Raw genomic sequence first — 12,429 nt, 5'->3', positions numbered from 1 at the left:
GCCGCGGGCAAGCTTCCTGGGAGCCTTCTGCTCAGCCGGAGTCCCTCCCACCAGCTGAAACTGGGGTCCCCTCATGGAGCATAGGGAGGAGGAACGTGCCCCATCTGTGAGCTCCTACCCTTGGGGAGCAGGGTAAGAGGTAGTTGAATGCAGACTTGTGAGACAGATCCTTTTTTTTGGTCACCTCTTAGAATATGTAGCAAACAAGCCTGGCGTGGTGGCTCAATCCTGTAATCCTAGCACTTTGGGAGGCTGAGGCAGGAGAATTGCTTCGGCCCAGAAATTTGAGACCAGCCTAGGCAGCATGGCAAGACCTCGTCTCTACAAAAATGAAAAAATTAGCCAGGCAGGGTGGTGCACGCTTGTAGTCCCAGCTGCTCAGGAGGCTGAGGTAGAGGATTGCCTGAGCCCAAGAGGTCGAGGCTGTGGTGAGCCATGATCGTGCAGATAGACTCCAGCCTGGGTGACAGAGTGAGACTGAAAAAAAAAAAAAAGAATATGATGTAGCAAACAAGAGGCAGATTCTAATCTCAGCTCTGCCACTTGCCAGCTGATGACTTTAGGGAAGATGCTTAATCTCTCTTGTCACTTCCTCATCTATAAAGTGGAGGCAATAAAATTTGTTCTCCTAAAGTTATTGAAAGGATAAATGATGTAAGTCATAAATGTTTGGAGCAACGTGTCTGCTAGATAATTCCAGCACTTAGTAGATGTAAGCATTACTTCCTTATTTGTTTATTTGCCTTATTTCTCAAGTGTTGTTGGTTAACCTGTTAATTAAAAACAGGCAGCATACATATCAAAAAGTTAACAGTGGTTATATTTGGATGATGGGGTTACAGGTGATTTTGCTATCTTATATTTGCTTATTTATATTTTCTAAATTGTCTGTAGTAAATATATTTTTGGTGGTTTGTTTTGTTTTGTTTTGTTGAGTCAGAGTCTCACTCTGCCACCCAAGCTGGAGTGCAGTGCAGTGGCACAATCATAGCTCACCACAGCCTCAAACTCCTAGATTCGGGGGATCTTTCCACCTCAGCCTCCCGAGTAGCTGGGACTACATGCGTGTACCACCACTCCTAACTAATTTTTTACTTTTTTTGTAGAGAAGAGATCTCCCTATGTTGCCAAGGCTGGCCTCGAACTTTTGGGCTCAAGCAATCCTCCTGCCTCAGCCTCCCAAAGTGCTGGAATTACAGGCATGAGTCACGATGTCCAGCTGTATTTATTTTTATTTACTTTTTTGAGCCAGAGTCTCACTCTGCTGTTCAGGCTAGAGTGCAGTGGCATGATCACAGCTACCACAGCCTGGACCGGCGGGGCTCAGGTGATCCTTCCTCCTCAGCCTTCCAAGTAGCTGGGACTATAGGCGGGTGCCACCATGCCTTGCTAATTTTTTTGATTTTTTGTAAAAACAAGGTCTCGCCATGTTGCCCAGGGGGTCGAGATCAACCTGAGCTCAGGCAGTCCTCTTGCCTCCGTCTCCCAAAGTGCTGGGATTACAGGCGTGTGTCATCGTGCCCAGCCTCCAGCTATATTTTTTAAGTAAAACAGACTCCCACTGAGGACCTATGGGGTGCAGTGGACTAGGTGTGAGTTTGCACAAAGTGAAGAAGACACGACCATTGTCCTTAGTGGCGGTTAAAGTCTATGGACGGAGACAAGACAGGGACACAAACGAGGCAAGAGGTTGGGCAGTAAAGTTCAGAGTAGGCTGAGCATGGGACCGGTTCTCCTCAAGTGGCACCTGGCAGTACAGAGATGTTTTCACCAGCCTTGCCCCAGTAGTCTGTGTACTACTGGTCCTTTCATCAGATTGTCAGGCTGCACATCAAGTGGCATGAAGAAGTAATTGCCCGTTTCTCTCTCTCTCCTTCCGTAGCATTATCAGCATCATCTTTATTCTGGCTGGAGCAATCGCACTCATCATTGGCTTTGGCATTTCAGGTAGGTGATTTCTTGCATTACACGCTCCATTCACTCCTCATCGTTAAACCCCTGATCGCTCAGTGTGGTCACTTGGAAAGAGCACAGGGTGGACCCAGAAGACTTCGGAGTAGAGCTCTCGTTCTTCTGCTTATTGTATCATCTTCACACTCGTTGTTTAATTCCTTGGGCCTCAGGGGACAGGAGGAATATGCCCACATCACCAGTGAGTCGAGAGAATCAAATAAGGTGTTTACCAGTAGTCTATCTGACGGTCCAAGATGCCGAAGATGTCATCCTGGGATCCCAGGGAGAGTGCTCGTCCGAGCCATTCTGTCAGCGGTCGACCTGGGTGGATGGTTTCTTTTCGATGAAGCTTCAGCTGAAGTGATAAAGGATACCAAGTCTTATTGCCGGGCTCGGTGGCTCAGCCTGTCATCCCGCGCCTTTGGGAGGCTGGGGTGAGTGGATGGCCTGAGCCCGCGGGCTCGAGACCCGCCTGGGCAGCGAGACCTCATCTCTACAATAAATCAAAAAATCAACTGGGTGTGGTAGCGCGTGCCCGTAATTCCGGCTACTCGGAAGGCTGAGGCGGAAGGATCGCCGGAGCCCAGCGGGTCGAGGCTGCGGTGGTCGGGAGCGGCCACTGCACTCCAGGCTGGGCGACAAAGTGAGACTCCACCTCAAAAAAAAAAAAAGAATACCAAGTCTTTGCACACAGGGGTCTCAGGCTAAGAGGAAACTGGTCGTGACTACCGTACCATGTAGGAAACAGATGCCATCATGGCACGGATGGTTAGTTTCCGAATGTAGCTGACCCATGTCAGTTGCAGAACGAGGCTCCTGTTACTCTTCTGTGTAGGGCGTTTCTCTGAAGCATCTATTATGGGTGCCCCTTTAGTTATGACATTGAGTGTGTTAAGGCCAGCCGCTGTCTTCTCTGAGGCCAATTATCTGCTCTATTTTCCATAAACAACCTGACTCCGGCCAACCTACTTACTTTAACTTAGTCTGTGACGAACTTTAGTTTTTATCATTCCTTTCTGTCACTCTCCTCCAGCGTGGGTGTGCTGGCACTCAGTCATGTCACAAGGCCTAAGCCAAGAAAACTTGCTCTAGGGCTGCTGTCCTAGAAAAGACAGTCACACTCTGCCCCACTTTCTTTAACATCAAAATGTCTTTTGTACATTTTGTACATTTTTCTGTTGGGTAATTTGCCTTTTTCTTCCTGATTTGTAGGTAATTATTTTTTTTTCTTTTTTTTTTGAGTTAGAGTCTCACTCTCGTTGCCCAGGCTAGAGTACAGTGGCACACTCACGACCACCACAGCCTCGACCTACGGGGCTCAGGCGATCCTTCCGCCTCCTCCTTCCAAGTAGCTGGAATGACAGGCATGTGCCACCACACCCAGCTGATTTTTTATTTATTGTAGAGACGAGGTCTCGCCAAGTTGCCCAGGCTGGTCTCGAACCCCTGGGCTCAGGTAATTCTCTCACCCCCACCTCCCAAAGTGCTGGAATTACATGCATGAGCCACTGCACCCAGCTGGGTAATTCTTTACATATACTGGATGCAAATTGGTTATATGGATTACCAAATCTCTTCTACTCTATAACTTGCTTTTCACTCTCTTGATGAATTTCACTCTCTTGATGTCTTTCAATGAGCAGAAGTTCTTCATTTTAACTTTCATTGATCTTTCTTTCATACTTGGAGCTTTTTGTAACCTAAGAAATCTTTGCCCATTTCGAGGTCATGAAGATTTTCTTCCAAGTTATCCTGTAGAAGTCTTATCTTTCACATTTTTATCCTCAAACCATCTAGAATTAATTTTATACACAATGCAAGAGAGGAATCATGAGTCCCTTTTTCCATGTGACTATCCGGTAAACCCAGCACCATTTACTCAACACACCGGCCCTTCCCCATTTCTCTCCAGCGCTATCACTGTCATAAATCGAGTGTCTAAATATACGGGGATCTGTTTCTGGATCCACTAGTCTGTTTCAGTCTAATATTCTTTTATAATCCATTTCCTTTTTGTTTATGTTGTTTTGTTTCTTCTCCTATTAATAATCTTGGTGATAGTCTCTCTCTCATATATGAAAATAGGTTTACAAGTTTATAGGTGTTGTTAGCTTTAAAGTAGTTTTAAAAGAACCAGGCTGAACACAGTGGCTCCTACCTGTAATCGCAGCACTTTGGGAGGCCAAGGTGGGAAGACCACTTGTACCCAGGAGTTCAAGCCCAGCCTGGACAACATAGCAAGCCCTCATCTCTAAAAAAAAAAAAAAATTAGCCAGACATGCTAGTATACACCTGTAGTCCCAATTTCTCTGGAGGCTGAGGCAGAAGGACTGCCTGAGCCCAGGAGACTGAAGCTACAGTGAGCCGTGATCATGCCACTGCACTTCAGCCTGAGAAACAGAGTGGGACTCCCACTCAAAGCAAACAAACAAACAAAAACCCGACTACCATCAATAAAAAGGTTGTCTACCTCCTTCCCATTTCACAGGGTAAAAGCTGCTTATTTTGGATAAAATGGGAGGTTTATTAGTTTAACACTATTTAGTTGGATTTTTTTTCCAATTGCCTCTATTAAAAGGACTATAACCTTTGCCAGAGAGTATCCTGTTATCAAACTTTAAATGAATTCCATAACTACTAGCTGGTTTAACACAAAATACATTGAAATAAGGAAATAACATTAAGCAGAGGATGATAATTATCTTTTGAATCCTTCATGCAACTCACTGTACTAAATAACTTTGCATATATTAGCTAATTTCCTACTCATCAAATAGGGGTAGATAGTATGACTGTGTTCAGGTGAAAAATTTGTGTGAGGTGGAACACCTCTGGCAAACGGGCATGACTGTGCTGCAAACCCTGGTAATTTGCTTCTAGAATCCTCACTCCTACCCACCAATTATAACAATTTACCAAGGATAACATTTACACAGAGTTGTGGCAAAGAAGGGTGTTCTCTGGCTTGCCTTACAGACATGATTCCTGAACCACAGTTGTGTGTGTGTGTGTGTGTGTGTGTGTGTGTGTGTGTCTCGGGGTCTCATTCTGTCACCCAGGCTGGAGTGCAGTTGCATGGTTCCAGCTCACCACAGCCTTGGCCTTCTAGGCTCAGGTGATCCTCCAACCTCAGCCTCCTGAGTAGCTGAGATGACAGGTATATGCTGTCACACCCGGCTAATTTTTTTTACAGAATAGGGCTCACCAAGTTGCCTAGGCTAGTCTCGAACTTCTAGACTCAAGTCATTCTCCTGCCTCAGCCACCCAAAGTACTGGGATTAGAGGCATGAACCACCATGTCTAGCCAAGACCACAGCTTTTAAAGACATGAAAATATTCCAAATACAGAAAGCAATTCTATTTCTTTGTAGCTTTCCTGAGCTGTGCATGCCACCTTCTCATAGCCTTCCTACTCCTTACAAATTCTGAACTTGAACTTCATAAACTATAACATGCATTTGAGGTGGATCGTTTGAAGGCCTCCCATCAATGCCTGGTTAAAGGACAGCCTTTGTAGATGAACCATTGAGAAGGAAGGTGATGGAGTAGAAAGACGGCTGGCCATACTTGTCCTGTCCCTGTGCTGTCACTCACACCCTGGGTGACATTGAACAGCTCTGTGTAGTGGAAGAGTTTAAGAATCAGAGATGTTCCAATCTCAGGACTGACACTAACTGCATGTCCTTTGGGAGACAGCTGAACTTTTCAGAATCAGTTTCCTCAGTAGTATAATAGGCAGGGTCTTTGTAAGAATTAAATGAAAGTACTTATAAAGTGCCTGATGCATATGTGTGATAAATAGCTGCCACTGTTATTTATATAGATACCATCCCTGCTATTAATAAAAAGTTGCTATTATTAATGCAAGTCCAGGAAGAAACTGCACAACTTCCTGGTCACACCAGGACAGGCCTCCTTTGCAGTTACAGAGGCCAGGGCAGAAATCCACAGGACACTGCCTTCTAATAATGCTCCATCTTCAGACATTGGATAAGGCAACTAGGTGTGTGTTCATGCTACCAAAACAGGAGAATTGCACAAATTGTTTGGAAAGTATTTGATGTTTCAAAAAAAATTGTAGTCATCTTAGAAAGTAATCAAACAGCTGCTGGCCTTTCTTACACTTATTTTCTGGTTTTGAGTTGTTTTTATTTTTAAGTGAAATGGGGACATATTTTTAGTGGGTTGACTTTCTACATATCTCAATCCAGTCCTGGGTATGAGCAAAATGTGTTAGAAAGTGCACAGGCTTAGTGCCAGACAAGGTCGGTTTGATCCTGGCTCTAGTACCTGCTAGATACAAGGCACTAGGCAAACCATTTAACCTTAGAGAACCTCTTTATCCTCATTCATAAAATGGGTAAAATGGTCATTCTTTCCTCTCACCACTTAAAGTGAATCACTATAAGGAAAGCATTTAGTAAAATATTCCTTTCCTTGCTTTCTGGGGCTCTGATCTGCAATCTTTCCAAATGATTCTAGATAATAATAGTCATCCATATCATATCTACATCAATTTAAGGTTTAGCATGTGGTAAGGCAGGTACTAATATTAAGCACTTTACCTGCATTGTGTCAGTTAGTCCTTTCAGGAACCCTCTTAGGGAACATTCTCATTTTACAGATGAAAAAAAAATTATAAAATAAAGAGTTAGAAAACTTGACCAAGGTTCCTCATCCAAAAAGTGGCAGAGCTTGAACTTGAATTCAGACAACTTGATACCTGTGCCACATTCTCAAACACCATGCTCTGCCCCTTCTTTACATTGTTCCCTTCTCTGACCTGGCCCCGTATCCTCTCTAATTTCTTCTCACTGAAGCAATCGCTACTCCCACCCTCACCATCTCTTTAGCAAGAGTTATACGCACAATGTGATCCCAGGCTCCATTGGCGCGGGGTTAATCCCTGTGTTTCCAATCTAAGCCACGTGATGTGGTACCCATCTAGACAGCTGGGTTTCAGAAGATGCTGATTAACTATCTGCTGAAGACTTCTAGAATGTTCTCTATGCTATTGGACTGTACAGAACTTGTTGTACTGAGTTATTTCAAAGGACGGTTCATTTTCCAGGTTTTATCCAGCCCTGTGTCATAATTTCTGTGAAGAATCCTTGTCCTATGTTACCTGTACCCCCATTCTCCAAGACATTCCTGCTCCTACAACAGAGGGTCCATTGAACAGTGCTCACCCTGTGTGAATACAAAGCAGCTCAGATTTCATCCTGCTCCCTTTTGACAGCTCTCCCTTCTCCTCACAGATGGGAGCTGTGGTAGTAATCAGTCCTCACAAACTAGATTATATATCTTCAGGCTGTGGCTGGGTCTTCCAGTTTCAAAGCGGTTGGGGAAGTCTTCAAGGCCAATGAAATACCTGAAATTTGTGCCTGTTTAATGGAATTGCATATCAATAGATACCGGTGTCCAGCGTATCTTTGTGGGTCCCTTGTGTCCTTGGACTTACCAGGTCACACAAGAATCTCTGGTGGTCAGCAACCCCACTACTAGGTATCCACCCCAAGGAACAGAGGTCATTTTATAAAACAGACACCTGCACTTGCATGTGTATCGCAGCACAATTCACAATTGCAAAGATGTGGAATCAACCTAAATGCCCATCAGTCGATCCGTGGATAATGCAAATGTGTTGTCTATACACCATGGTATACTACGCAGCCATAAAAAAGAATAAAATCATGTCCTTTGCAGCAACACGGATGGAACTGGAGGTCATCATCCTAAGAGAACTGACTCGGACACAGAAAACCAAACACCGCATGTCCTCACTCATGTAGAATCTAAATGGTCACAAAGATGGAAACAGTAGACATTGGGGAGACCAATACAGAGGAAGGCGGGAGGGGGTTAGGGTTCAGAAACTACTTACCGGGCACAATGTTCACTACCTGAGACCCAATCCCCACCATTACACAATATGTCTATGTAATACACGTGTGTGCATGTGTACCCCCTAAATCTAAAACTTAAAAAAAAAGAATCTCTGGTAGTCAACAGGCCCAGAGGGTTATATAAGGCCAGACTACATAATGTTCCTTAAGCCAATGTCTGTTTGCAAGTTTGAATACAGACTTCTTTTTATGAGAAGGAATATCTACATGCTGTTGTTTGCAAATTAAATTTTATCTGATCTCGTTTAACTATCATGTATTCACTTAACAAACAAGTATTTACTGACTGCTTTCTGGGTGCAAAGCAACGGCTAGGCCTCATGGTTTTTTTAAGTTCTCATTGGCTTTCATTTCTCCTCCTTATTTGATACGGTGGTAGGGGTGAGATTTAATCGACATTACACTCATTCCATCTGCCACATCATTACTGCAACCTTAAATGACTAGAACCTGCAGCAGGTCCCTGGGGTGCTCCACAGCTGCTTATCTTTGATCATGATGTTCTCTAGGAGATTTTTCAACCAATTCCCTACCTGTGGGCTCAAGGCCAACACATTAAAATTAATTCAGTAGTACAATTACTGAACTAAGATATGTCATTACCATTTCATTCTCTCCATAAGCTATGCTAATCATGTATTTTTTTCTGAAAAGTAATTTTTCAGTTCACCGTTAATGGCACTTTACCAACGACCATCAAATTTACCCTTGCTGTGACATAGTTGCATTTGACCCATGATTTTATTGCGAATCTCTGTGTATTTTTATTGCCTTCTTTTTCACTAGCTCACGTCTCCCCAAAATTTAGATGTGGAAATCCTACCAAATGTCTCTTCCTCCTACGATCATTGTGGACAGATTATCTCCAATAGCACTTTGATTTCTCCTGATTTCCAGTTGTTCGTTCTTCTATTCATGCACTGAGCAAATATTAATTTTTTCTGTAGAAACATGGCACCGGGCACTGTAAGACGTTACAGAGACGGTTAAGACAGTCTCTGCCCTTAGAAAGCTCACAGATGAGTGCCTGAGGCTGACTGGTGACCAGGCAGAAGGAGACCCTGCTATAATAAAGACAAAAGAAAGTGTTACGGGAGAGTGAGGAGAGAATCTACAAGTTGTGTCTTGGCGGATGAAAAGTGTTCACGGGCAGGCTGCCAGCTGAACAGCCTTGATGTAGGTAGAACTTGGGCAACTGGTGATGAAGAAGAGGTGGGAACCATGAACTCTAGGGCGAGACGAGCAGGCCTGCGAGAGTACGGAGTGGGAGTGTGTGGCCCACGCTAGCCTGGGCTCTCTTGGGTTCCAGTCTGTCAAGTGAAAAGAATCGAAAAGCAAATCGAACCCTCAGAGCAGTGTCCAAGAAAATGCCAAGGCAGGGGGCGGGGCTGTGTCACGGTCATGTCATGCAACCAAAACTTCCTATTATCCTCTTTCATAATTTCTCGCCCAAACCTGCCCCCTGAACGGCCATTCGTGGGAGCTGCTGCCAGTCTCTTTTCTCCCACTCCTTCAAGCCTCCAAACCATCCTCCCAAATCAGGCTCTAGATGAGTTTTTGTTTCCTCTGCCTCTTTTTCTAGTGATGCTTTCTTGTCCATCAGTAGCTCTGTTCTTTCCACCGCAAATCCATCTAGCTTAGCTTCTCAGTTTCTGTCCCCCATTCATTACCCTCATAAACTAGGCTTAGGAGTCAGTTAGACCATTTCAACCGCCAAAGGGCTGGAAGAGGCAGAGAGCCAAGGATATCCCTATGTTCATAATGTTTGCCTCTTACGTTTGAAAAAAATAGCACATGTATCTTTGTTTAATTAATTATTTATTTATTTTTGAGTTGGAGTCTCGCTCCGTGGCCCAGACTGGAGTGCAGTGGCCGCTCCCGGCCACCGCAGCCTCGACCTGCCGGGCTCCGGTGATCCTTCCGCCTCAGCCTTCCGAGTAGCTGGAACTACAGGCGCGCACTACCACACCCGGCTAATTTTTTGATTTATTGTAGAGATGAGGTCTCGCCAAGTTGCCCAGGCGGGTGTTGAACCCGCGGGCTCAGGTAATCCGCTCACCTCGGCCTCCCAAAGCACTGGGATGACAGGCTGAGCCACCGAGCCTGGCTGTTTAATTATTTTTTAGAAGGCAGAAAACCAACAAATCATATGATAGAAATAGACAGACTGGACCATGAAAGGATGCAGTTGGAGATAGGGCTGCAAAGATAGCAGTAATTGCTGATAGAGCTTTTACTCAGTGCCAGGCAGTGTCTGACTTGGAACACCTGGCTGGGAAATTTGCAGTTCATTCCACAGCTCTTAAAAGCCACGAAATATTAGTGATTGGGAAACAGACGTGTTCAGATTGTACTTTAAGAAGGTCTACCTTTAATATGAATGTAGATACATACCTGGGCACAGTGGCTCATGCCTGTAATCCCAGCACTTTGAGGGACTGAGGCAAGAAGAATGCCTGAGCCCAAGGGTTTGAGACCTGCCTGGGCAACGTGGTAAGACCTCATCTCTACAATAAATCAAAAATATTATCCAGGCATGGTAGCACACACGTGTAGTCCCAGCTACTTGGATGGCCGAAGCAGAAGGATCCCCTGAACCCAGCAGGTCGTGGCCGTGAGCATGTCACTGTACTCCAGTCTGAATGGAGGCCAAAAAGAAAGGAAGGAATACCAATAAAGAAGCTGAAAAGCTTAGTCAGGAAGTACTGAGGACCCATCGTGTTGAGGTTTTTTGGCTATAGGAAGGTTGCGAGGCTTGTGGAGGCCATTTTTAAGATAAGGTGTCTGTTGAAAGGACAGGCAGATTGGGACAGGAAGGAGACCTGAATACTCCCAGGATCCAAGACAGCTCTGGGGCGAAGGCCTCTCTGCATCTTTCTCTCCCGTTGTCTCCCCCCACCGCCAACCTGTTTGTGTCGGCTCTGCTTTCCTCTTGGGCTCCAAGGCCATCCTCTCCCTCGCTTCACATCCGAACCACAGAGAGAGCCTCTCCAGAAGACTCGGTTAGTGAAGCCATCCCTCCAGGCACTCTCTGTCCTCAGCCTCCCCTGCCTCAAGGACAGCTGGTTGAGCCTTTCCTGACTGGGTGGGCTACAGTGGGCTGGTGCGGGCAAGACAGTTGGACACAGCTGGCACCACCATTAATATTTCTCCTGGTGGTACGTGTGGAGAAAAGGGGGCAGATTTTATCTTAGGCCAAACACCAGCGCCAACTGAACCAAGTAGTCCCATGATTCATGATGTCATAGCAAGCACTATAGCCTCGACCAACTCACCGACCTTCTCTCTGCCTTGGTTTTTTCGTCACCACACTTTAGGATATAGCCTTCTTCAGAGTGTCTAGCCACATTTAGTTAACATGAGTTTTCACTTCTCTGTCATGCCTGGTTAATTAAGAATAACAATACTTGATATGTGTAATTACAGCTTGCAAATCAAGTTCACATCCACTTGATTTGATCCTCACAAGAACCTCATAAGGTAGGTAAGACAGACGATACTGACATTTTTCTGGATCCAGAGAAGTTACATGACTTTTTGGTTTTTGTTTTTTATATAGTTAGAGTCTCAGTCTGTCACCCAAGCTGGAGTACTGTGGCACACACAGCCTTGACCTGCTGGGTTCGATCGATCCTTCCACCTCAGCCTTCCAAGTCGCTAGAACTACAGGCACATGCCACCACACCAGGCTAATTTTTTGATTTGTTGTGGAGACGAGGTTCCACCAGATTGCCCAGGCTGGTCTCGAACTCCTGGGCTCAGGCAATCCTCTCGCCTCCACCTCCCAAAGTGCTGGGGTCACAAGCATGAGCCACTGTGCCTAGCTACATGACTTACTGAAGGTCACACAGCTACTCGGTGGCAAAGCCAAGACTTGAATTCTCATCTTCCAACCCCAAGTCTGATGTGCTCTCCTCTGCCGCCTCTCAAGGCTTGGGTTACTTGGCCTTACAAAAGCTGTTGTGTATCGCAGATCTACTGTGGGTATCAAAACTGTCTTCCACTGTGCTCAGTGGCTCAGCCTGTAATCGCATGCTTTGGGAGGCTGAGGTGAGTGGATTGCCTGAGCCCGCGGGTTTGAGACCCGCCTGGGCAACTTGGCGAGACCTCATCTCTACAATAAATCAAAATGAGCCGGGCGTGGTAGCACGTGCCTGTAGTTCCAGCTACTTGGAAGGCTGAGGCCAAAGGATCACCAGAGCCCAGCAGGTCAAGGCTGTGGTGGCCGGGAGTGGCCACTGTACTCTAGTCTGGGCAACAGATGAGACTCCAACTCAAAAAAAAAAACAACTGTCTTTCTGCTTTTTTCTATTCTTGTCTTCTTTTTTTAAATGCCTCTCCTGTTCTCCTATATTTCTAATTTATCACAGAAATCTTCATTTGGCTTTTAATAATGAAGGGTTTGAATGTAGAAGTTCCAAGGCTAGCCGGGCTCGGTGGCTCAGCCTGTAATCCTGCGCCTTTGGGAGGCTGAGGTGAGTGGATTGCCTGAGCCCACGGGTTCGAGACCCGCCTGGGCAGCGAGATCTCATCTCTACTATAAATCAAAAAATCAGCCGAGGCGTGGTAG

The 12,429-nt window shown here is 45.5% G+C and overlaps 1 protein-coding gene across 1 annotated transcript in view; it reads left to right on the top strand.

The window, feature by feature from the left end:
- Window positions 1-12,429, top strand: part of VTCN1 (V-set domain containing T-cell activation inhibitor 1) — a 28,357-nt gene that overhangs the window by 6,055 nt on the left and 9,873 nt on the right. Inside the window, exon 3 of the mRNA XM_021711500.1 lies at window positions 1,847-1,947. Coding sequence (XP_021567175.1) covers window positions 1,847-1,947 — 101 coding nt within the window. The remainder of the gene's footprint in view (window positions 1-1,846; window positions 1,948-12,429) is intronic.

This window comes from Carlito syrichta, unplaced genomic scaffold (genome assembly GCF_000164805.1).
Source record: "Carlito syrichta isolate Samal-C Ts95f unplaced genomic scaffold, Tarsius_syrichta-2.0.1 Scaffold302326, whole genome shotgun sequence".
In the NCBI taxonomy this organism is placed as follows: domain Eukaryota; kingdom Metazoa; phylum Chordata; class Mammalia; order Primates; family Tarsiidae; genus Carlito; species Carlito syrichta.
The sequence above is the reverse complement of the archived record's forward strand: the minus strand, read 5'-3'. Positions and strand labels throughout refer to the sequence as shown.